We start from the raw sequence: 26,251 nt of genomic DNA on the forward strand, positions 1-26,251 counted from the left end.
GGTAAAGGGTCATGCCTCGCCCCAGTGTCCTAGTCACCCCCGATATGCACCCCCTCCCCAATTCTGCAGATTTACTGAGTCTGCCACTGTATTGTCTCCAGGGCAGAGTTGGGGAGCGGGGGTGGAAGGTGAACTCTCCGTACCTAAGAGAGAACTATTCGGCCCCTTAGAAAATCTTCTGGCCCAAGACAGCTGTGGCCCCTCTCAGACTGCAGCTGCTCCCCAGGCTTAGGGGGAAGAGCTGGGACATGGGGGTGGTCTCTTTGCTCTATACTTAGCCCAGAGGAGCCAGGCTAGTGTCTTATCATCCAGCTGTGTCATCAGAGATTATTTTTGGGGCTGGCAGCTGCAGGCGTCTGTGACACTCAGGCCCCAAGCAGGGCCGCTGGGGGGTTAGGACTGGAAGTGGGGGAGGGAGGAGGCCCAGGTTGTGGGCAGGGGTCTGAGGGAAGAGTGTGTCAGTGCAGCGGAAGGCAAGGCAGTGAGTAGGGAACACTGGGCCCCTTATCTGGACAGACTGGCAGACAGACAGACCTCCTGTTAGGTTCGGGCTTCGGAGAGAGTGGGAGGCCCCAAAATAGCCTCCCTTGTGTATCATCTCCAGCTGGACCTAGAGGGTAAGGAGGAAAGGAGGAGGGGGTTGGAGGGACGAGGGTGAGGGAATGGCCGACTTTGCTCCCCGCCAGCCCTGGCTTTCCATGGTCACAGTGCCTCTGCTGAACCAGGAGTCCCAATCCCTTCACTGCACCCCTTCTCTCCTGATTCCTCCCTCTCTCCCCTTCCCCTCCCTTCCCATTCCACCATAGGGTTAGCTGTGGCACGTGGCCATGGAAGGGATAGGCGGTGTTGGAGCTGCTCCTCGCTTCCTTCGCTTCCCGAGGCCCGTCCGGGTGGTGAGCGGCACCGACGCCGTGCTGTGCTGCTGCCTCACAGGCTCCCCTCCACCTACCGTCCTGTGGGAGAAGGATGGGCACCAGCTGGAGGCGTCCAGCCGTCTGTGTCTTCAGGCAGAGGGGGCTGAACATAGCCTTTTGGTAAGGGAAGCTGGGGCCCCAGATGCCGGAGTTTACGTGTGCCGGGCCCAAAACTCGTCTGGGGAGGCCTATGCCGCAGCAGCCCTCACCGTACAAGAGTCTCCAGATGCAGCCCCGATCTCCCCAGAGAGGTCCTCAGCCCAGGAGTCTCCTGACCTGATCCCTTTGCAGGGTCCCCTTCCTGTGGCCAGGACACCGAGTCCTCTGGACACAGCTTCCACATTCCTATCCTCAGACCCAGCCCAGACCCACGCCCTTTCACAGGGCTCCCCAGGCTTACTTCCTGAGCCCTCTGAAGGTCCCCCCATGTTCTTGGAAGGTCCACAATCTCAGTGGGTACAGCAGGGTGAGGAAGTAATATTGACATGCCAAGTAGGGGGGCAGCCAGAACCGGCAATGCACTGGGAGAAGGATGGCCGGCTCCTGGAGGATATCTGGGAGAGCAGTCACTTCTGTCTGACAAAAGGCCTGGCTGGCCACGAGCTCAGAATCAGGGGTGTTCGACTACCAGACGCGGGTGTCTACGTGTGCCACGCAAGCAACACGCACGGTCACACGGTGGCCGCTGCCCTGCTCCAGATCCGGCCCTCTCCAGAGACCCCTCTGAGCTCCCCCCACGAGGGCCAGAGGGATTCTGCAGGGCAGGGCTTACCTGCCCCTAAGAGCTTCTGGGTGAGCGAGGGAAAACACGCCAAATTCCGATGCTATGTGACCGGGAAGCCGGAGCCGGAGACTGAGTGGCACTGGGAAGGCCATCCCCTGAGCCCTGGGCGCCGCCGCCTGCTCTACCGGGACCATGACGGAGGCTTTGTGCTGAAGGTGTTATACTGCCAGCCCACCGACTGTGGGCTTTACGTCTGTGCTGCCCGCAACACCGCAGGGCACACGCTCAGCGCAGTCCAGCTCCACGTCAGAGGTACAGGGGCCTGCAGAATGGAGGCCATAGGAACAGAACCACAGCAGTATCACTGACCAAATGAGGGGAGTGTTGGGCACCTAGCATGAGCCCCCAATGCTGGGGGCCGTCTAAGCAACTGTAGGGCACTGCTCCTGCCTTCAAGAAGCCTACAGTCTAGTTGGGGAGACCAGATTGTCACACTTCAAACAATACACATATGTTATAAAAGTGCCAGATTATATGGTTCTCTGGGGAAAGGCATCTCAGTAAGGTCTTTGGGGAAGAATCCCTCAGTGCATCTCTTGACATTATCTGTCTATCTGTCTCTGTCTCCTTTTCCCTCCTTTTCTCTCTCTCCCTCTCCCTCCTCTCCCTTACTCTCTCCCTTTCTCCCCTTCCTCCTCCTCCGTCTCCTTCTCCCTCCTCTCTTTCTGTCTCCCTCTCCCTTTCTCTCCCCCTCCTCCCTCTCTCCCTGTCCCTCTCCTTCCTTTTCTCCCTCTGCCTCTCCCACCTCTCTCTTACTCTCTCCCTCTCTCCCTTCCTCCTCCTCCTCCCTCTCCCTCCTCTCTTTCTGTCTCCCCCTCCCTCTCTCTCCCCCTCCTCCCTCTCTCCCTGTCCCTCTCTCTCCTTTTCTCTCTGTCCCTCTCCCTCCTCTCTCTTACTCTCTCCCTCTCTCCCGTTCTCCCCCTCCTCCCTCTCCCTCCTCTCTTTCTCTCTCCCTCTCTTTCTCTCTCCCTCTCTTTCTCTCTCCCTCTCTTTCTCTCCCTCTCCTCCCTCTCTGCCTCTCCCTCCTTTTCTCTCTCCCCCTCCTTCCTCTCCTCCCTCTCTCCCTCCTTTTCTCTCTCTCCCTCTCCCTCCTTTCTTTCCCCCTCCCCCTCCCCTTCTCTCCCCTGGGTCCCAGAGCCCCGAGTACGGTTTGCAGTGCCCCTCGAGGACGTGGAGGGTGAAGAGCATGGGGATGCAGTGCTGGAATGTCAAGTGCCCTCCCGGGGCATTGTCACCGCCTGGTACCGAGAAGATCAGCGGCTGCTGCCCAGCCCCAAGTATGAGATGGGGGAGGCCGGGGTTGTGCAGCGCCTTATCATCCATGACTTGGAGGCCGACGATGATGGCATTTACCTGTGTGAGATGCGGGGCCGAGTGCGGACGGTAGCCACTGTGGCTGTCAGAGGTCAGCCAGGCCAGGGGCGATGGATGCCAATAGGGGAATGAGGGAAGCTGAACCCAGGCTTACCTGCTGTGCTAACCTCCACATGCACACCCACCCCGCTCCTCTATCCCCAGGGCCCATCACAAGGCGGCTGCCGAGGAAACTGGACGTGCTAGAAGGAGAGAATGCGGTGCTGTCGGTGGAGGCTCGAGAAGCCAAGGCTCTTGGGCACTGGACTCGGGATGGTCAGGAGTTGCCAGCCTCACCCCGAATCATCCAAACCAGTTCCAACCACACACACACCCTGGTATTGGTGGGGGTCACACGCCAGGACGCTGGTGTGTTCACCTTCAGCCTGGGCTCCTCTCACACCTCCGCCAGGCTGAGGGTCAAATGTAAGGATGGGTATGGCCAAGGGGCAAGAGTCTAGAAAAACCAGGGAGGAGGATGAGAGGGCGTTGGGTAGGGCAAGGGCTAGAGGGTGAATGACCAAGCTGGAATACTTGTCAGGTGTCAAGAAACAGGAAACAAGAGAAATAATTAGAGTTAGAGAAAGTGGCTGTAGCTTGGGCCCAGGGCAGAAGGCAGAGAGTATGGAAGCCTGAGGGAATGAGGACAAGGTAGAGGGAGGGCATGAGTTTGGCAGGATGGAAGTAGGGTTAGTGCTAGGTGTGGTAGAGGCCGGCTGCTGGACATGCCTGAGTCCAGCCTACAACCAGGGAAGAGCTCGGATGGGTCGGGAGGTGATTACCAAGAAAGCCCTGGAACCTGACACATTTTGTCTTAGGTGTGAAGCAAGTACCCCCGGGGCCCCCGGTGGCAGTGGAGCTGGGTGCAGGATGCAGTAACGCAGCCCTGCTCAGCTGGAAACCCCCCGTGCCTGCCCCTGACAAGGCCTATACCTACCGGCTAGAACGTCAAGAGGTAGGTGCGGACACCTGGGTGCAGTGCCTCACTACAGAAGCAGCTGGTGCCGTGGAGGTGCCGGGAGACAACGTGCCTAATGAGGGAGACTACCGCTTCCGGCTCTCTGTGGTCAGTGAGCAGGGCCAGAGCCCCTACGTGCTCTTTCCAGGCTCAGTGCACCTGGGTGAGTTTCCTCTTTTGGTACCTAGACTGTGCCCTCCACGTCTCATCTCCTCTCCCTTTGCTCTATCCTCATTCCTCAGTCTTTCTGCACCGTGCCCTGAGCCCAAGCCATGCCTTCTTTCTCTGCCTCTAATGACCCCTTCCTACCTTCCCAGTGCCCACACCTCGGGTGCAAAAGGCTCTACAGGATGTCTGTGTACAAGAAGGGGATGATGCTACCTTCTCCCTTGAACTCTCCACTTCGGTGCAAGGCACCTGGTTCCTGAATGGGATGGAACTCAAGGCAGGGGGACCAGAGAGTGGGTCCAGGGATGAAGCCCAAGGATGCCTGGTGCAGCAAGAGGGCCCCCAGCACAGCCTTCTCCTCCGAGCCACAAGGCTTCAAGACAGTGGAGCCCTCATCACTTTCCTGTGCCCTGGTGTCCATGTCTCTGCCACGCTTCACGTGCAAGGTAGGAATTGTAAATAAAGAACCCCTCTGTTACTAGAAGAGGCAGCAAGGTGTGATGGGAAAGGCACTGGCCTGAGAGGGAGAGGGCCTGGATTCGAATCCTGACTCTGACACTTACTATCTGCATGACCTTGGGGCAGGTATAGTTCAGTGGAAACAATCTCTGAATTTGGAGTCAGAGGACAAGGTTTTAATACCTGCTCTGTCACTCAATACCTATGTTATTTGGCCAAGAGGGAAGAGGGGCTTGGAGCTGTCTGGACCTTAGTTTTCAATCTGTCCCATGAAGGGGCTGAATCACATAGCTTCTGAGGTCCCTTCCAGCTCAAAATCAGTGTTCCTGGAAAATAGTAATAATCACAATAGCTCACAATTCACACTGTGCTTTGAAATTCGGAAAATGAGGAAATCACAACAGCCCTGTAAACTAGGTAAGAGGGATATTCCCCTCCTCATTTTGCAGATGAGGAAAATGAAGCAGCAAGGGATTAAATGACTGGCCAGTGATCACACAGCTAGGGTCTGATTCAAGATTCAAACCAAGCTCCTACAACCTCAAGTGCAGCATGCCACCACCATGGTTACGGTGACCACTCTGTCTGTCCAATGGGAAAGACATTATTATAATGGCGGCATGGCCAACTCAAGCAGGGCAGGCTGGACGTGGTGAGGATTTATTCCAAGGCTTTGATGTGACCTTGAGGGAGACAAGCCCAGACAGAGCAGGAAGCTCTGTCTGCCCAGCTTGGGAATAGGAAGGACACGGGGCCCACGCTCAGTAATTCAGTGCTTTCCCTGCCCTTCTCTCTCCCAAACAATGGGAAAACTTTTATAAAACTCAGCCTTCATCTGCAGAAGCACTGAGTGGGGAGAAGGCGACGTCCAGGCACAGAGAGTCGCACACTGGTGGCCGTGACGGAGGCATCACCATGACTGACATTTGTGTCACGCTTTTAGGGTTACAAGGCCTACCAACACACCACTCCTGGGAGTGTGGCTTTGCTCTTAATTACAGATGAGGAAAAATCTTACTGAAACTCACATTCACTAAATGTGGCATTGGGAAGGGTACAAAGCCCTCAACCAATAGCTTGAGGGGGCTGACTAGTAAATGTCCAGCATAGAGTAGAAAATGAAGACACCTTCTTGGCGTGGCTGGTTCTGGCCAGTCTGGGTTCCAGTCTATCCTGTCCTCACCTGTGGCAATGCTGGAATTGGAATCTGCCTGGTCTCCTCAGCCTTGGACACCATTTCCTCACAGAGAACCGAGGCATGAACAAGGAATAAGGGGCCTCAAATTGGGTTCTTAATCAGTCAGAGGGTAGGCAAATTGAAGTAAATTCTCATTCCCCCTGCATTTCTGTGTCTGTGCCAGGAAACCCAACTTACCAAGGGGGTTAGGTTGGAGCCCAAGTTATCCAAAGGACCCATTTATTCCAACCAACTTTAAAGTTACTGGGGGGAAAGACAGACAGACAGAGAGAGAGAAAGAGAGAGAGAGAGAGAGAGAGAGAGAGATTAGGGAGCCCCTCCCACCTCCATCCCTAGCTGCCCTGCTCTGGAACTGAAATAATGGAGGGTAGAGATTTCATAACTGTCTAAGTCTCAGTCCAGTAGAGGCTAATGATTTTCATCTTGGCAATGTGCCTGAATTCAGAAACTCATTAGTTATAGAGGCTGTTATATGTTATCAGGCTTCAGTATTTCCATGGTTCAGCTCTCTGATCAATGTTGGAGCTCGGTCCAATAATACAGATTATAATCCATCCATACCTTCTCATCCAAGGAGACTTCAATCTATGCTTTCCCATAAATCCTACATGGGGTGAAGGGGGGACCCACTCAACATAACTGAGAGCCTTCTCTTAGGTCATCTACCATTCCAGGGGTACTGAGGGGACTGTATTCTACTGATGTGGCTGTCCATGGGTTATCTCTCATTCTTACCACATGACCCACCCACCTGCTTTTCCAATCATATGTCTCTTAGATGCCGTCTTTATTGCTGCTTGTGGCACACCCGATTCACCACAGGTACTGTGCCCTGCAGCCCACTGACGCCCACCACACGCATCCCCCTCCCCATCGCCCTTTCCTTGACCCACATTTTTGATTCCTCAGAGTTTGAATCATTCCATGACTCACGGCCATAAGGCATCACCGCAAGGATGTCGGAGTTAAAAAGATGAGATTTTGTTACAGACAGAACCTTGGGGTTGTTGAAAATGCCGTGCAGTTTCCCCAAAGGCAGCCCACTGTGTTTGTCCAATTCAGGTGGCCTAGGTCCCTGTCCATCTGCAGTGTCTGTCCAAGATGGACAGGCGAGGCGGCGCAGTGGATAGAGCACTGGCCCTGGAGTCCGGAGGACCTGACTTCAAATCTGGCCTCAGACACTTGGCACCTACTAGCTGAGTGACTGTGGATGAGTCACTTAACCCTGATTGCCTTGCCAAAAAAAAAAAAAAAAGATGGATATAATAATGATGGACTTGCTCAATGGCCATCCAACTTTATATCAGAACTTGGATGATAAGACAGTTATCTAACAGTGGGGTCAGACTCAAACAGAAAAGGGATCCCTGATGGCCACATGCTGACTTGGAAAACCACAAAGTGAATATTATCTGTGTTTTATTTTATTTTTATTTATTTTCATAAACATTTCCCAATTACACTTTAATCTGGTTCAGGCTATACTTGGACATTTTGATGTGGTAAAAGTTTAGTACCTCTGGTCTAGATAATTATATATTAGTTAGGCTACTTATACATCAGCAGCGAGGTGGTGCAGTGGATAGGGTGCAGGCCTGGAGTCAGGAAGACTCATCTTCGTGAGTTCAAATCTAGTCTCAGATACTTCCTGGCTGTGTGCTCCTGTGCAAGTCACTTAACCCTGTTTGCCTCAGTTTCCTCATCTGTAAAATGAGTCAGAGAAGGAAACGGCAAACCACTCCAGTATCTTTGCCAAGATAACCCCAAATGGAGTCACAAAGAGTCCAACACGACTGAAAAATAACTAAACAACAACAAACTTATACATTGGAAGGTTCCCTTTGCATATAGTTATATTTGGTTTATTAGTACATAAAAAATTACTAATCAGGACCTCTAAACAAAAAGAACAGGTCATTAGAGCAGTATGGGCAGGTGGCGCATTCACATGACAACATATGATAGGTGGGGCACAACATCTGAAATGTGTGCTTTCATGGTGGCACTGTTTTGTTCCCCACCACTGGGGTGGGGGGTGTCCCTTAGACCCATTGATGCCTAGGGTGCCTATTGGGCTATCCAGTTCTGCTGCCTTTGATTCCACCGTTGTGACTGTTTGTATCTGTGTATGGGTATGTGTGCCTTTCCTCCACAGAGCCCTCCGTAAGAATTGTGCTCCCTCGAGAAAAGGTATCCGTCGAGGCCGTGAGCCCAGAGCGTGTGGTGCTCACGTGTGAATTGTCCCGGGCCGGAGCACCCGTGCATTGGTACAAAGACGGACTGGTGGTAGAAGAGAGAGAAGGCCTGGTGCAGGAGAATGAGGGCCTCCGGCGCCGCCTGGTGATCCCTGCTGCCCAGCCCCAGCACGGGGGCGAGTTTGTGTGCAAAGCAGGAGAGGACTTGGCTTTCTTTACGGTCATGATCAAAGGTGAGAGGCCTGATTGGGCTGAGATTTCTGGGCAAGAGGGCTGTAGTCTCAGGGTCCCAGGCTAGATGAAGCAGGAGCAACCTCTCAGCCTGCCAAGTCCAGGGGCCCCTTTTGGAAGGTCCCACTGAAAGTACATGTCATCAGCCCATCCTCTGCCCACTCTCTCCCTCCACACCTGTCTTGCTTCTGGAGGCTTGACAGATGACTCGGAAACAGAGAGCCCAGGGCCAGATAGTGAGGCAGGAAGGACCACTGACTTAGGACCCTCTCACTATTCTGTGCTGACAGAAAGAATCCTAAAATCATAGAAGTCAAAGGGACCTTAGAGGTTATCTCCCATGCAAGGGTCCCCCTTACAATACACCTGATGGGTAAGAGTCATCCAGAATTTCTTTGACTGTCCCATGGCAAGCTTATCATCTAACCAGGCAGCTGCTGCATTTGGCCACAACTTCAACAATTATCTCCTCCTCACTTTCCACGTTCATTCTCTTTCCCCCCTGATCTTCCCTTCTTCACAATATCCCTTTTACTGTTGAGAGTTTCACTAGCATCCTTGTCACCCAAGCTCATCACAACCTCAGCACTATCTTTGACTCCTCACTCACACTCACCCCATATAGCTAATCTATTCTCAAACTTTGTCATTTTTCCCTTCACAGTCTTGGTCATATACATCACCTCTCTACTCACACAGACTATCAATTCTTGTCTGGACTATTGCAACATTATAAGAGACTATTACTGCCTCCTAAATTGCTGTCCCTGCCCTGAGTCTTTCCCCACTGCCAACCATCCTCCACCCAGCTCCAAACTGGTTTTCCCAAAGGGCAGGTCTAACCATGTCACACCCCCTATTCAATAAACTAATATAAAATCATTTTTCACCTTTAAAGTCCTTCATTACCTGGCTCCTCTCTACCTTTCAAGCCTTCTTACACTTCCCTCCCCTCCACACACTCTTTGATCAATATCCATTGACCTATTTATTGGTCCTCACACACACATTTATTGGTCCACACACACCCATTTATTGGACACTCTTTCTCCCAACTCAGTACATTTGCACTGAGTTTCCACCACGCCTGGAATGTTCTCCCTTCTCATCTCTGCCTTTTAGACTCTCTGGTTTCCTTCAAGACCCAGTTTAGGTCACATCTGCTCCAAAGGTCCTCTCATGGTTCCCCTCACCGCTAGGGCCTTGCTCTGAAATGGCCTTCCATCTATACTGTCCATATTTTGTATATTTCTAGTCATTTGACTTCTGTCTCCCCCATTAGAATGTGAGCCCTGGAATGGTGTTTTTGCCTTTTTTATATTCCCATCACTTAGCACAGTGCCAGGCACATAATAAGTGTTTAATAAATGCTGGTTAATTGGACTTGCTATTCAGAGCACTGTGCAAAATCCCAAAGCATATAAAAAGGGAAGAGAGAAAAGTGACTGTCCTCATAAAGCTTACAGTACTATGGAGGAAAGGACTGATTATGAGAAATATATTCCTCATAATTTGCCCAAATCTACCTACCTGTACATCCTACATGTGTGACCATAGGCAAGCCACTTCTGTAGGCCTCAGTTTCCCTCATGTGTGAAAAATGAGAGGGTTGAATGAGATGATCTCCAAGGGTCCTTCTAGCTTTAAGCCCCATGGTCTTATGGTATAGAAAGACACAAGAGAATCAAACATAGCTCTTACATGGATGTCTAATCGTCACTATGCCCCATTAACCCAATCTCATCCCTGAAATTTCTGTGCCACAAACTCATTCTAGTGACTCACTTCTCTGGGCAGATAAACAAATACATTACTTTCCCCTCAGTCTCAACAATGTATTTATTTGCACCTGTGGTCTCCATCTTCTCCTCTGGCTCAGAACTGAGCTCTGGCCTGCATTCCAAATCCTACATTTCTGTTCTGACCTATTAGTCTGCAGTGGACCCAACTGTGGCCACACAGGGAGTTCCAAGCAGGCTCCTAATTAAAGTTACTAAGGTTGCTTCCATCTATAAATGAAATGACCAGATTCTGGCATGGATGACATCTCTCCGTAAAAAAGTATAAACATCCCCACTGAACCACATTTGGGACTTTCTTCTGACATTGCTGATGTGTCTTTAAACGAATTCATCCTGGTTGTCAATGGATTGATCTTGCCTTGAGGAAGTTCAAGATACTTAGTCCCTAGCTAACAGTCTTCAGTGCTGATGAAGAGAAACACTTGGCCTTGGCCTTTATAAAGGAGAACATAGACAGACAGAGCTGAAAATCTACCGAAAGACACAGAGAGTAGCAAGTACCTGCAGAGAGCAGCCCCAGGCTTCAGGAGCAGTGAGGAAGGAGAAGGGGAAAATAATTGTTTTATCTATTTTGAAAAATCAGAAGTGAAATCTTCGCATCTTCTGTCAGGCTAAGTGTTCTACATTTGATGGACTGGCTTACCTGGCCAGTTCTAGTCCACACCCCAACAAATATTGCCCTTGGCCTAGAATTGTAGCTCTGTGTTTCAGTGTTGGAGATATCTCTTAAATAATCTCTCTGTAGGGGACAGCTAGATGGCACAATGGATAGAGCACTGGCCCTGGAATCAGGAAGACCTGAGTTCAAATCCAACCTCAAACACTTGATAATTACGAGCTATGTGACCCTAGACAAGTCACTTAACCCTATTGCCTAGCCAAAAAAAACAAAAAATAATCTCTCTGTGGTTCATGTTCCCAGCCAGGGTTCCATGACAATAGCCCTCAGTTTGCATGCAAACATTCAGGCTAACACCATATCAGGGGTCTTTTATTGCTAGTATCATACTTCCCCACTTCACAGGGGCTTCAGACCAGTCTATGTTCTTAGCTTCCCTCCTCCACCCCACCCCATACCCTTCAGAGGAGAGTACCGAGGGGTGAATACTCCGAACTCCATCTGCAGTCAAGTATTGTTTGTGACCATGTTAGTGGGTGTTTGTTAAACAATAAGACAAAATCTAACCCTGAGTCTCCATGTGGTGATGATAGATCTCAAAAGCTTCACTGTTTCCCACTGCAGAACCCCCCGTGAGGATCCTATCCCCTCAGGACAAGGTGTCCGTGGCTGCCGAGAGCTCAGAACGGGTGGTTTTGAGATGCGAGCTGTCCCGGGCTGGAGTCTCCGTGCGCTGGTACCAGGATGGAATAGTGGTAAAGGAGAGTGAAGCCCTGGTATTGGAGAGTGAGGGCACCCACTGCCATCTGATACTGCCTGCAGCCCAGCCCCAAGATGGGGGCCAGTTTGTGTGTAAGGCAGGAGATGACATGGCTGTCTTCAACGTCACCGTCACAGGTGGGCATGAAAGCACTTTGGAGACTGTCCAGCCAATGTTCTGCTCTTCCCCAGCTGTTAGGATAATAGGGAGATTGGGGGTCTTCTGGGTAGAGAAGTGCTTGCCTAGTACAGGGAAGGGTCTTTGGGATCCAAGCATAACACCAGAGGTGAGGTAAGTGACTAAAGAGAGGAGAACTTCCTAGGCAAGCAGATGGTGCTAATGGGCCTGATTTGTCTTGCATTAAACCAGTCTGGCTCTGATGAACAGGATGTGTCTTGAGAGGGAATAATATGAGTATAACTGGGGAGGCTGAATGAGGGTCAAGGTAAATGGTCATGATGCTATTGTACCATACCAGGACCAGCTAAAGAAACTGGGGGTGTTGAATTTGGAAAGAAGGAGACTTGGGAAAAGTATGATAGCTCACAGGATCTCAAGGGTTTCGGACGGCTTCAGTGCCCATCTAGTCCAGCCCATAGCTGTGTCCACATTGGCCCCATCAGGAGCCTTTGCCTGGTGACCTCGAACAAGGGGGAACCCACTACCTCCCAAAGGAGAATATTCCCCTCAGACAATTCTGTTAGATGACCAAAATCTGCATCTCAACAACCAGAGTTGGGGAGCCTGCAGCCATTGCTCCAAGCTCTGCCCTCTGCACCCAAACAGAAAAAGCCTAATTCCCCCTTCGCACGACGGTCCTTCAGACATTGCAAGTTGGCTCTCAGGTGCTCCCTGAGCCTCCTGTTCTCCAGCCTAAACATTTCCATTTTCTTCAGCCCATCTTTGCATGGCATGATCTTAATAGCTTTCACCATCTTGAGTTGCCTTCAAGTATTAAAGACACATACACACACACACACACACACACACACACACACACACACACACACATGCACACCAAAAATCCAAACATTCCAGACTTCAGAGCCACCAAATAGTGAAATGGGCTGCTTCAGGAGCTAGTGGATTCTGGTGGTCTTCTTCAAGAGAAGGCCAAACCACTACCCAGAATGGATGGGGAGGGGGTATCCTGCTAGGTACGGATGAAACCAGATGATTGACTGTCTTCCACATCTGAGATTCTGTGATTTTGTGCTGGGACCTGGTTCTTTCTCCCTTCATGTCTTTATCATGATGAATGGAGATGTTCATAACTATTCATCAACATGGATTTTTATTAAGCATTTAATATGTACCAGGTACCATGCTGAGCTCTGGGGAATGAAAGCAAAAAAACACAGCCCCGTCCTCATTCTAAGGATAAGCTTACATTCTAAGGAGGGGGCAGCATGTAAACAACTGTACACCCAAGGTATCTAGCGTGTGAATGGGAAGTAATTTCAAAGGAAAGGCATTAGGGGAGGAGGGAGGCTCAGAACTGGGGAAAAGGCCTCATACATATTGGAGGTGGGATTCCAGCTGAGGAGGGTGAGCATTCCAGGCATGGCAGACAGCCAGCAAAAAGGCCCAGAACAGCTTTGTTGGTCTCGGTCTGAGGCGTATGATGATTCAGAGCACACAGTGTATTGAGCTGGTAGTCCCCTAAAACCTCCGAATCTCTTTCACATAAGCCCATTTGTAAAATATTCACCGGCACACCCCTGTATTGCTGTTTTATAAACATTGCTTGAGCTCAGCAGGACTGCAAGAAAAGCCCCAGGGAATTAAGTCATCCCCAGACTAGAAGCATGGCAACTAGAGACTAAAAATAATAATAATAATAATAATAATGACGAGGATAATTATAACTGGCATTTATCACTTTGAGGTTTGTAAACTGCTTCATCCCATTTGAATTTCACAACACCCCCTGATTATGACTGCATGTTTCCCGCTTCAGAGCCCCCTGTACGGATCATGCATCCCCAAGATGAAGTGTTCCTGACTGCCAAGACCTCGGAGAGAGTGGTTTTGCTGTGCCAAGTATCCCAGCCCGGAGCCTTGGTGGGCTGGTACAAGAATGGGATGGAGGTGAAAGTGAGTGAAGATCTGGTTCTGGAGAGTGAGGGGCTCCAGCACCGTCTTGTGCTGCCTTCCGTGAGGCTCCAAGATGCGGGCGAGTTTGTATGCAGCACCAGAGATGACTCTGCCTTCTTCACTGTGACTGTAACAGGTCAGGCAGCTCAGTGGGGCTAGGGCTCTGGGCAGCAGAATAAGGGGAGTTCTTGGAAAATGGGTGCCAAGGCTAGGTTCTTAGAAATGGAGGTGAATTACATTTGACAACTTTACTTTGATGGTGGGAGGAGTATGTATTTGGGGGTACCTGAGGTTGTCAGCCCTACTCCATCACTCTGGATTGGGGGGCCTAGGAGTGGAGAGTCTGGGGGAGGTGCAGTTCTCAGACATCCCAGTCATAGATGGGTGGGAGGGGATACATCAGGGACTGCACAAAGTAACTGTGTCTGGGAGTCAGAAGTCTGGGTGGCAGTCTGGAGACTCTTGGCAAATCTGGGAGAGTTGACAAGCTGGACGTCCATGTATTGACAATCTCCAAAACCAATCTGGCCTTCTTTCTACCAAGAAGAAACTCCTTGTGAGTTCCTCGCTATTCAGCGTCCAGTTTTCAGGGATGTTCCGTAAAAGGTAAAATTCTCCATTTTGAGGGAGGGATCAGGACAACCATGCAGCCATCCAAAGTTTCATAGCTTATGTATGTGTCCCCATCACCTAGCACAGTGTATGGCACATAGTAAGTGCTTAATAAACCCTTGCTGACTTGTTAACTTCACTCCCTAACAATTAGACCTGACCCCGAATGGGCTGACTCAGGAAGTAATCAGTTCCTGCTAGATGACTCCTTTTAGGTATGCTGTGAAGGTGGTTTAGGCATGGTTGGAATAGATTGCATCTTAGGGCCCTTCTAAGTAGGAGATTCTACATTTCTTCCTGGGGCAGACTATGGGTCCACTCTGTCCCAGTCGCTGTCCCTGAGACAAACGACAAAGCTTTTGAGCAGGGGATGCCCTAGCTGAATCCTCATTCAACACAGTTCCCCGTTAACAAACAAGAGCTTGATCTGTTACCCTAGTGCATGTGAAGTCAACTGTTAGTGATTCTGGGTGACTGTATCTCTCCCACTGCAGACCCTCCGGTGAGAATTATATCCCCCCAGGACACGGTGTCCATAGCAGCCCTCAGCTCAGAGCCAGTGGTCCTGAAATGTGAGCTGTCCCAGGCTGGAGCCCCGGTACACTGGTATAAGGATGGGCTGGAGGTGGAGGAAAGTAAGGCTTTGGTCCTGGAAAGTGAGGGGCCCCATCACCGCCTGGTCCTGCCCACAGCCCAGCCTCAGGATGGAGGAGAGTTTGTGTGCAAAGCCGGAGAAGACTCAGCCTTCTTCAACGTCACCATCACAGGTCAGGGACCAAGCAAGACTAGACCTGGAGAATGAAGGAAGCTCCATTCGCCTAAGGATTTCCTTTCTCTCCTTTCCCCCCACCTCCCTACCCGCCCCCCCCCCACTGTTGGTATAATAGGGAGAATGGGGCAAGAAGGTCCACAGCACAACACCCGAAATTAGGGGAACAGATGAAGAGGGGAAAAAATAACTATAGGACCTTAAGATGATAGATTTCGAGCTGGCAGAGAATGTGACCTCCAGCTAGCCCAGCCCCCTCCCACCCACCCTCATTTTACAGAAGAGGAACTAAAGTGTGAGTTTACATGACTCACCCAAGGTCATACAGGTAAGAAGTAGAAAGGCCAGGCTTCAGACTCATCCCCACTGAACACACCACCTCATGAGACATCCACCCTTTTATGGGAGCACTCGGGGAGATCAGACGGTAGTAATAGCATTGGGGTGGCCGGATCAACCTACCTGTCTATGATGAGCAGGATGTATGTACGAGTCTAGCTGGAGAGACTGGTTGAGCCTTTTTTGGGGGGGAGGGGAGGGAGATTGAGGAAAGTGTTACACTTTAACTATACCATACCACCATCAGCTGGAGAAACCGGGGGTGCTGAATTTGGATAGCTCTCAGGATCTCAAGAGTTGATTGGCCTGTCAGTGGAGGTGAGCAACCAAATGTCAGGATGCAGCAGCAGCGATTTCCCACCCATGGACTGGGCTAGATGACTTCTGAGATCCCTTCTACCTTGAGATTCATTGGTTCTGGGACTGTTTCCAGAGTGTTTATATGACTGATTCGCTGCGGTTTCAACTCCAGATATGACTGTTTCTCCCCTCTGCAGAGCCTCCAGTGAGAATCCTGTTCCCCCAGGATGAGGTATCTGTGGCTGCTGTGAGTTCAGAGCGAGTGGTCCTGAGGTGTGAGCTTTCCCGGGCTGGAGCCCCTGTGCGCTGGTACAAGGATGGGCTGGAGGTGGAGGAGAGTGAGGCCCTGGTCCTGGAGAGAGAGGGGCCCCACCACCGCCTGGTCCTGCCTGCAGCCCAGCCCCAGGACGGAGGGGAGTTTGTGTGCGATGCAGGGGATGACTCGGCCTTCTTCATCGTCACTGTCACAGGTCAGGGGTCTGAGCAGGGATAGGGGAGGCAACTGTAAGGTTCCATAGGACTTTCTCTTCTCAACTCCCTGGTGTAGAGGGGCCTCTTCCCTAGGCTCACGCTGCCTTTGCCACCATGTGTAAGCAAGCTGCCCAGGTGAGAGGGGAAGCAGCTCTCACAGCTAAGCCCCAGGTGACCTACTGTGAGATTTCCTTCCTAAGAAACTGGCTTCTGGAGCAATCCAGAGGTCACCGGGGTGGAAAGGGAGAGATGAAGGAAGAGGTCCATAGGACAGAGCCTACATGAGAGTCACCCTGGCCTCACTTTCACCTCCCACTTGAAGAAGCCGGACCCCTCCCAGAGCCCCTAGTTCAGACACAGCTGGCTAGGCAGGGAAAGAGTCCCCAGCCACTCAGACCTTCCCAGACATCCAGCCCCAGCCCCACCTGCTGCTTACTTCAATCCCATTTTCTGTGTTCAACACATGCTTCCTCAGCAAAATGCCTGGTTTTACTTTTCCACTCAATACTCCACTTTGACTTACTGGTACCCCCAAAGCCAGTGGGGTGCTCCCAATCCCTTGCCCCCTTTCTTTCCCATAGCCCACATGGAAGCAGAATTTGGCTTATCTAAAGAACTTTGTCTAGCACATAACAGAAAGAGATAAAAATGCAACCAACTTGAGAAGAATGCAATTCACATTAACTTGATACCTCCTGGGTACAAAGCACTGTGCTAGGCAGCGACGGAGGTATAGAATCTAGACAAGACCCAACCTCTGCCCTCTTGAAGTTTATAGTCTCCACATTAACAGAATAGCAAAGTTCCTGGGGTCACAGAGTCAGACACAATTAAAACGTCTGAACAACAACAAAAAGCATTTATATAGTGTTTTAAGGTTTGCGAAACACTTTGCAAATATTATCTTATGGCAAACCACTCCAGTATCTTTATCAAGAAAACCCCAAGTGGGCCATGAAGAGTCAGATGCGACTAAAATAAAAACACTGAACAACAACAACCAAAAAAGTTCAGGAGCCCAGAAATCATATCCTAATATTCCTATAATGAAATCCCCCCATGGAATAATAGTACAAAAATAGCTAGCATTTTTATAGCTTTTTAAAGTTTTCAAAGCGTTTTTCATAGGTCATCTCATTTGGTCCTCACAACAAACCCTGTAAAGTAGGTACCGTTATTATCCCCATTTTACAGATGGAGAAAACTAAAGCTGAAAGGTTAAGTGTGAGGGAATCCACTGCCCAGGGCCACCCAGCTAGCATCTGAGGCAGGATTCGGACTCTGAGGCTTCTCAACTCCAGTGCTCTGTCCACTCCTACCCACCAAACTGCCATCCATCTACGATCCTAAACAGGGACCTACCCAGGCTTTCAGCCCTCCTCCTTTCCCTGTGCCCCAAACCCAGCAATGCCTTAAAAAGAGACAGCCCAGTGTAGTAGAAAGAGGACTGAGTCTAGACGCAGACCCTGACTTTGGCACTGACTCCCTGTGTGACTTTGAGAGAGTCCCTGGACCTTAGAATCTAATAGGATCATCTGTTTAAAGCTGGAAGAAGGACCTCAGAGGCACAGATCTTGGTGAAGTAGGCCTCAGTTTCTCCATCTATAAAAATGATGGGGTTAGACCAGATGGCCTTCACATGCAGATTATACTTAAAAGTTTGTCGAGTATATATGTGCATATAATTATATTTATCATATTATATATTGTATTATTTATTTTCCCCCCAGAGAGCCAGTTGTTAAACAAAACATTTACCAGAACACCACTTCAGGTAGTCAAATATTATTGCCGTTTGGGAGACTGAGAAACTGAGACCCAGGAAAGTTAAGGTCCTGTTCCAGGTCACATAGCTAGAGAGTGGCAGAGTTGAAGCTTATAGCTAGATGTCCAGAGGCCACGATACCTGATGGGAGTTGAGGGGGGATGCTTGAAGCTCCCCGCCCTTTCCCCCTCCTCCTCATTCCTTCCCTCCCACCAGTACCGCCAGAACGGATAGTGCGTCCATCAGCCCGCTTCCTACAGCTGCAATTCAGGTCCCCCAGCCGAGTGGAGCTTCGCTGTGAAGTGGCCCCTGTGGGGGCCCGCGTGTGTTGGTACAAGGATGGGCTCGAGGTGGAGGCATCAGAAGATTTGAAACTGGGGGCTGAGGGGCCAGTCCGGACCCTGACCCTGCCCCATGCCAGGCCCCAGGATGCTGGAGAGTATGTCTGCGAGACCCGAGATGAGGCCGTCTCCTTTGACGTCCGTCTAGCTGGTCAGTGCTCTGCTCAGGAAAGGGAGAAGTAGGGGGGCACCCCAACATTTTCCTCAACCTGGACGTCCCCCAACAGAGTCGCCAGTGCAATTCCTCCTCCCCGAGGTGGCTCCCTCTCCGCTGTCTGTGTCCCCTGGGGAGCATTTGGTCCTAAGCTGTGAGCTGTCCAGGGCAAGCGCCCCCGTGTTCTGGAGCCTGAATGGGAGCCCCGTCCTGGAGGATGGGAACCTGGAGCTTCGGTCTGAGGGTCCTCGGCGCATGCTGCTCATCCAGGCCGTCCACCCTTCTCATGCCGGGAACTACACTTGCCAGGCGGGGTCCAACCCTGGAGCCCCCACCCTCACTTTCCCCATCTGGGTGACTGGTAAGTAGAGGACAGTCTATGGGGAGTGGGGAAAGCTGAGGCCCCTGGGGGTGGGCATCCTCAGTCCCCAGAACACAGGGGCCAGGTCGTCCCCCCCACACACACATACGCACACGTACACATCCATGCACACCATCATCTCCGGTCCTACCCTCTCTACTACCCCTTTCCCTGCCTCCCCCATGACACCGTGGGCTCTGGCCCTACAGAGCCTCCTGTGAGAGTGTTGACCCCTGAGGCGTCCCGGACTGGGGTTCGATGCGCCCCAGGCCGGGACCTGGAGCTGGCAGTGTGTCTTTCGGGGCCTGGGGGGGCCGTACGCTGGTACAAAGACGGGGAGCGGCTGGCCAGCCGGGGGCGGGTTCGGCTGGAGGAGGCCGGGGCACGGCGGGTGCTTCGGGTGCGGGGGGCACGGAGCGGGGATGCCGGCGAGTACCTCTGCGATGGCCCCCAGGACAGTCGCATCTTCCTCGTCAAGGTGGAAGGTAATGAGTCTCCCCTGCGCACACCCACGACCCTCACAGTGCTCTCTGAACTCCCCATCCACCCCCCTGTCTCTCATAATCCCTCAGTATCCCCTGCCCTCCAGCTGTCCTCTCCTTCCTTCCTCCCTTCTGATCTAACTTCCCTTCCCTCATCTTCCCATTGGCAGCTCATTAAAAAGGGGGGGGTGGGGAGAGATATCACAAAAAATTGTACTAGGAAGCGATTTATACTTGGTGTTGTGTTTGTTTGTTTTTACAAAGACCACAAAATAGGAAGAGGTGAACAAGAATCTTGAGAAGAAATGGGGGCCAGAGTGGGGGAGGTGGGAAGAGATACAACTTGAGGCTAGACTGCCTGGGAAGGCGAGAAGAGGGGGAAGAAGCGAGGGTCTGGGAGGAGATAGAGGAGGTATGCTAGATACCTAGGGACCGACTTGGGGCAGGGATGGAGGTCAGAGGGAGGGAGGGAGGAGGAACTCTCACTCTCACCACCTTGGCCCAACAGACAGTATCCCCCTTCTCCCCGCAGAACCCCCCCAGGTGAAGCTAGTTTCAGAACTGACTCCACTGACCATCCAAGAGGGTGATGATGCCACGTTCCGCTGCGAGGTCTCCCCACCCGATGCTGAGCTCACCTGGTTTCTGAACGGCTCTCCAGTTACCCCTAGCAGCCGGGTAGAAACGAGTCAGAATGGCCCAAACCACACCCTGACCCTTCGGGGCTGCCAGATGAGTGACTCTGGCATGGTGACCGCCCAGACCAAGGGGGCTGAGACTACTGCCCGGCTCCATGTCAGAGGTAATAGGCGAAACTGCCCCACGCCTTCCCACTGTCACCTGTCTCTCCCTCTTACTTTCCAAGACTTTTGCCCCAACTCTAACCTAGGATCGAACCATAGGCTGTAGCTAGACCCAGAATATTCCCTAAAGATCATCTTGTCCAGCATTCTCATTTTACAGGTGAGGAAACTGAGATTATTTAAGCTCAGAAAATTTATGTGGTGAAGCCTAGACTAGGTCCTAGGACTCCGGGCTCCCAGGTCAGTGTTCTTTCAACTAGAATGAGTTTAGAGGGCTAAGTATGGAAGGAAGTGATACAGCTTTGAGGAGCTCCTTGCCTCCCTCCTCTCTCTTCCCCAGTCTACCTTATCCCCTCCCCAGAATTATCCCTCTAGTTTATTTTATTTATTTATTTTTATCTATCTATTTATTTATTTTGCAAGGCAATCAGGGTTAAGTGACCTGCCCAGGGTCACACAGCTAGCAAATATCATGTGTCTGAGGCTGGATTTGAACTCAGGTCCTCCTGATTCCAAGACCGGTGCTCTCTCCCTCTACTTTAGCCCAACCTGGGATTCATTCCCCTTCCCTCTTCTCCAGAGGCTGAGCTGCTGTTTTTGCGGAGGCTACAGGATGTTCGCACTGAAGAGGGCCAGGATTTGTGTATGGAGGTGGAGACGAGCCGAGTAGGGGGGAAAGGAGTAGTGAGCTGGTTTCGAGGCGGAAAGCCTCTTCCTGACGATGACAGGTTCTCTGCGGTCCAGGATGGCCGAGTACATCGCCTGGTCATCCGCAGAGTCGTGGTGAGTGACCAGGGCATCTACAGCTGCAAGAGCCACCATGATCGTACGCAGGCTCGGCTAGTTGTGAGGCGTGAGTACCCCGCAGTACCCCACAAAACCCCCCTGTCCATACCCACCTCTTAGCACCTCCTCAGACACTCGCCTTTCCTGGCCGAGCTCAGGAAGAGGTTTGGCATCCTTTATCGAGGGTTCTTCTCATCTTCCTTTCCTATTCAGTAGAGGAGATGGATGTAATCTCCCTCTGCAGGAATCCCTTCATTCCCTCTGAGGCCCAGCCAAACAAATATGCTGTCCAAGTGGATCCTTATCCATGGCCCGGACACCTGCCTCAGGGTGAAATACTAGTCTGACCCCTGTTCCCAAACTCTTTCGGCCAGGTCTGTGCATCTCACTCCAATTTTGATTTATCCTACAACAAGCAATCTCTTACCAGGAACCCCTCCAGCAACCCCCACAAATTCTTTTTTGAAGCCTGAATGTTCCTCCCTCTGTATCTTTTCTGGACCAAGTCAGGGTGGGAGGCAGAAAGGAGTAGGGATGCAGAGCCCTACTTGTGCCTTCCCCCAGTCTGTGCCAGCAAAGTGTGCCCTGACACCTCCCTGACCATAGCCAGAGGGAAGAGTTCAGGAACTCTCCAGTAGCATTTACGATTTCATGTGTTGTATCCAAAGTTAAAATGATTCCTTTTCAGCCAGGCCTGTGGTGGATTCCATGAAACCGAGGGCATCGTGGGAAGCAGGGGAGGACGCCCCCGTCCACACCCAGCTGGGGACCCTGGTTCTACTTACGCCTTTGCTCCCTTCCTCCCAACAGCTGAGCAGCTGAAGGTGTGGCATCATCTCGAGGATGTGGTTGTCACAGAAGGGGGCAGTGCCACCTTCCAACTGGAGTTGTCTCAGTCTGGGGTGATTGGAGAATGGGCCCGGGGAGGGGTCCGGCTGGAGCCCGGTCGGAACTGCCAAATCAGTGCCCAAGGCCACAACCACTCGCTGGTGCTCAGTGGTCTCGGCCTAGCTGATACTGGAACTGTGTCCTTCACCACCGACAGCCTGCGCTGCGCAGCCCGGCTAGAAGTGACAGGTCTGTCTCTCCTCACTGTTAGCTCACACAGACCCCCGTCCCCACTCTCTTCCTCACCATTTTGGTCACTCACTGTCCACCACCCCCAACCACTCTTAGGCCATTTGCCTCAGCATCCTACTGCCCTCTAGTGTCCATCCCACAGTGACAGCCTCCTTCCACCCAAAGCCCCTGCCTCCCTCCTTTCTTACCAACCACGCCTTACCCCGCATTTCATTGTTTCTATTCTCTGACGGTCTCCCCCTCTCTTGTCCACCCTTAGAGATACCTTTAGCCATTGTGAAGGGGCTTCAGGACCTAGAAGTGATGGAAGGTGACTCAGCCACATTTGAGTGTGAGCTATCCAGAAGCCAGGCTGACCTCACATGGGATAAGGTCAGCTCCCAAACCAGTATGCTTCCAAACTGACAGCTTCCCCCCACTAAGCCCTTTCCCAGCCCAGAAGAGTAGGGGTAGTGGAAGGACCCCTGGTCGTATAGTCAGAAGGACCTATGTATTAGTTATCTGTATGCCTTTATATGTTTATAAATGTATGTGTGTATATACATATGTTTATATGCTGCTTACATGTTTATAAATGTATGTGTATATGTACACATGTTTATGTAATGTTTATGTTTACAAATGTATGTGTACGTGTATGTTTATACGCCATTTATGTTTACAAGTGTATACGTGTGTATGTATATGTACATATATATGTTTATATGCCTTTTACTAGCTGTCTGACCCTGGGAAGTCCCCTCCCTTCTCTGGCCCCCAGTTTCTTCTTCTGTAAAATATATAATCTGTAAAGTCCCCCTCCATGCTGTCATGAATCCCGTGCCCCTGGCAGGACCAGCGTGGGGGAGGACGCTGCAGAGGGGTGGGGGGAGGGGAGTGAAAGAAGGGAAAGGCGAGGTGTCAGGTAAGGAGCATTTCAGGACCAGAAGTAATAAATGCATTGCCCCAAATACTTACATTCACACAGCTGAAATCTAGGTAAAAGGGACAGGCAGTCTTAAGAAGGGAAAGAAGGTTTAAGGGTCGCCCATAGCCTGAGCAGAGGCGCTGGGGTGAAGGAGGGGGGAGTGGGGTGGGGGAGGTGCGGGATCTCATAGCGCCAGGCAGCCAGCCAACCCGGCTCGTGGGGCGGGTTTACAGACCCGTGGTGCGGGTGGGAAGGTGAGCTCTGTTTTAGAGCGGAGGAGCAGGAGTCACCAGGACAGCCTACCCGGCTCCCTGACTTGGGAGGCACCGCAGCAGTGGAGGCGGGGCGAGGTGCTGGCTTCGGCGCTGGCCGCTGGCCCCAGTGACCGCACCCCCTCCCACTGCCAGGACGGCCAGGAGCTATCGCCCAGCCCTCGGCTCCGGATCCAGGCTCTCGGCTCCCGCCGGCTCCTCCAGCTGCGGCACTGCATCTCCGCGGATGCGGGCACCTACAGCTGCTCCGTGGGGAACGCCCAAGCTACGACTGCCCACCTCACCGTGCGGAGTGGGTACCGGGGCTCCCGACACTCTGCCACGAGAGTCCGGGGAGGGGGGGGCCTGGGGTCAGGGATGGGGGCCCGTGCTTTGGGATCCCGGCTGGGGGATAACCTTGGCGAGGTCCAAGGGAGTCTGCCTGAGAGTGGGTGTGATGGGGGGTCTGGAGGGCGCCGGTGGTCAGTTTGGTGTCCCTCCTGGCCGGCCAGACAGCTGGGGAGAGGGAGGGGGCGGTGCCCCGACCTCAGCCCGCCCGCTCCTTGGTCCGTCCCCACAGAGAGGGAGGTGTCAGTGCTGCATGAACTAAAGTCCGTGAGGGCCCGTGAGGGCGACGGCGCCACATTTAAGTGTACAGTGTCTGAGCCTGGTGTTCCTGGTTGCTGGCAACTGGGAGGCCGCATCCTTCGCCCGGGGGGCCGTGTCCGAATCCGACAGGAAGGTGTGAGAGCTGACATCCCTCTCCAGTCCTCAAAAATAGAACCCCGCCCCCCCCCACCAATACACACACACCAGCAGCAGCAGGAAACTAGTTCTTTAACTTCTCTCCCCGACCTCCCATCCCCCTTTCCCCCACACACTACTATAGCCCTCAACTTTGAGACTGTACCTTTCCTCAACCTTTCTCTTCCCAATGTCTCTCTCCCTCGTCCTGTATCCAAGACCACTCTGTCCATCTCCAGTTCCCACCCTCCCTAAGGACTGGATGGCACAATGACCCCAGGAGACTCCTCATGCATGCCCCAGTCTTCTTCTCCCGAGGGCTCCCCCAACTTTGCACATGACCAACAGTGAACCCCATTTTGCGCCTCCCACCCCATCCCCAGGGAACCTGCACTCCCTGGTGCTGAGTGAACTGCAGGCTGAGGATTCTGGGGAGATCCAATTCCAGGCTGGACAAGCAAAGTCCTCCACTCAACTGGAGGTTGAGGGTAAGAAGGAACCACATGGGGCTGAGGGGAAGAGGTTGCTGTGGACTAAGATTTCAGGGTTTGTGCTGCTACCTGCCTAGTGCTGAGCTCTGAAGGGAGTCAGCTGCTATATCCTCAGCTGGGGAGGGAAGAGAATAATGTTATTGCCCTATCTTAATGGAGTACTTTGTTGTCCCCCTAAGAAGTCACTAGACCAAGAAGCTGGAAGTCTTGCCAATCTAGCCCAGTCCTTTCATTTTACAAATAGGGAAGCTGGAGCCCAGAGAGGTGGTGATTTACCCAAGGACAGGTGAAATAGGACATTTCTTTTTTTGGTGAGGAAATCAGAGTTAAGTGACTTGTCCAGGGTCACACACAGCTAGTAAGTGTCAAGTGTCTGAGGCTGGAGCTCTATCCACTGCACCACCTAGCTGCCCCTAAAATAGGACATTCTTAAGGCTAGAGTTGGAGGCTATAGAAAGAGGGCAGCAGAGATAAAGGGTTCCCTGTGGGAACTCTCAATGAGACATCATACCTCTGCTATTTCTTTCCTTCCCCTCCACCCTCAGCCCTGCCTCTCCAGATCTGTCGTAAACCCCCTCGAGAGAAGACAGTGCTAACAGGCCGGCGGGCAGCATTAGAAGTGACTGTGTCCAGGGCGGGTGGCCATGTTCGATGGCTGCTGGGTGGGGTCGATTTGCCACCTGGACCAAAGTATGAGTTTCGAAGCCATGGCGTCACCCACAGTCTAATCATCCACAACGTCCAGCCCTCTGATGAGGGCACCTACTGCTGCCAGGCTGGAGAGGACAGTGCCAATACTAATCTGCTAGTGGAGAGTGAGTGAAGGACCTGGGCTGGGCTGGGGGAAACAGGACTGAGGTGGTGGGGCTGGGCTTAGGTGAGAACCTTGGGGAAGCAGCAGGCAAGAGGAGAAGCACAGAAAGATAAGGGTCAGTGAAAGGTCTTGGAGGGCTGTCTGCTTGTAAAGGGGTGTTGTGGGGAAAGGGATGGAGGCTGGGGTCAACCTGGGTGGGGCAAGGGCAGCGTGTGAGAGAGGTGCTTTGTGCTTCAGAGAAGCAGGGGTCTAGAGAAGAGCCCTCAGCTCTGTCCATAGCTAAAGCCCCCTTTCCTTTTATTTGTATTCTCCCTTTCCGTGAATCCTCCTTAACGCCAGTCTGCTAACTCTAACCTTGTACCATTGTCTCTTTCCCACCTGTGTCTGTCTCTGTCCTGCATATACCTTTCCTAGGGTATGTGCTTAGAAAGGGTGTGGAGGCAGGTGGGACATAGGGGGTGTGGAGGGGCTGCATGAACTGCAAAGACTTGGGACCCCAATCCTGGGAAGCCAAGTTTTGGCTATGAGGTATCACAATTCCAGGGCAGCTAGGTTCCCCCTTGTGTCCCTCACCCTCCACGTGGGATTCTCCCCATTCTGACTTTCCCTGAGCTCCCTGCATCCTATTTTTCTCTCTTACATTCCTGCTCCTTGACTCTCCCCCTCTCTCGTCAGAGCCTCAACAGGCAGAAAGTATGGACAGAAAGAGGAAACCCTTTTCATCTTCCTATGTGAATAACCCATTGTGATAAAGGGAATGAATGAGGGGAAAGGGGAGGCCTGGAGACAAAGAATCTTTTCCTCTGCAGGTAGCTAGAACCAGCCCCAGACACAGGATGGATGCCCAAGGACAACTGGGAAGCCAAAACAGCCTCTGGGTCTGGGAAGCATCAGGGGAATAAATATGTCCCAGTGTTCTGCCCACCTGTCTCTCAGTCTATCTGTGGTGTTGGGTCACTGCTCTGACCTTTCACACACGGCACTGAGTGCTTATCACTTTCACTGCTCAACCTCCCCCCAGGGGGCTGCTGGGAAACCACTCCTGGTTCAGGCCTTGCAATTTGGCACATTTATAAAAGACGTAAAACAAGAGGAGGAAAAGAAGGAGGAGGAGGAGGAGGAGGAGGAGGAGGAGGAGGAGGAGATAAAAGCACGAGGTGTCTGGAGTGAAACAAAAGACACCAGACATGCACCGTGCACAAGCTCCCAAAACCCACCCACCCAAACTCTCCACCCCCAAGCC

At 52.0% G+C, this 26,251-nt stretch overlaps 1 protein-coding gene across 1 annotated transcript; it reads left to right on the forward strand.

Annotated features, from left to right (window-relative positions):
- Positions 1-827: 827 nt before the first annotated feature.
- Positions 828-26,187, forward strand: OBSL1 (obscurin like 1). Its single transcript, XM_027873902.1, has 24 exons — positions 828-1,145; positions 1,182-1,217; positions 1,299-1,950; positions 2,834-3,103; positions 3,217-3,477; positions 3,870-4,172; positions 4,327-4,623; positions 7,990-8,262; positions 11,306-11,578; positions 12,706-12,717; positions 13,414-13,674; positions 15,756-16,028; positions 18,011-18,286; positions 18,363-18,650; positions 18,860-19,135; positions 19,665-19,934; positions 20,516-20,788; positions 21,532-21,798; positions 22,061-22,173; positions 23,116-23,272; positions 23,540-23,701; positions 24,087-24,191; positions 24,740-25,009; positions 25,818-26,187. Exons 1-24 carry the CDS (start codon positions 828-830, stop codon positions 25,823-25,825), a joined length of 5,694 nt encoding a protein of 1,897 aa, XP_027729703.1. The 3' UTR covers positions 25,826-26,187.
- The last annotated feature ends 64 nt before the right edge of the window (positions 26,188-26,251 follow it).

Source organism: Vombatus ursinus, unplaced genomic scaffold (genome assembly GCF_900497805.2).
Source record: "Vombatus ursinus unplaced genomic scaffold, bare-nosed wombat genome assembly UNPS02014802.1, whole genome shotgun sequence".
Taxonomy (NCBI): Eukaryota; Metazoa; Chordata; class Mammalia; order Diprotodontia; family Vombatidae; genus Vombatus; species Vombatus ursinus.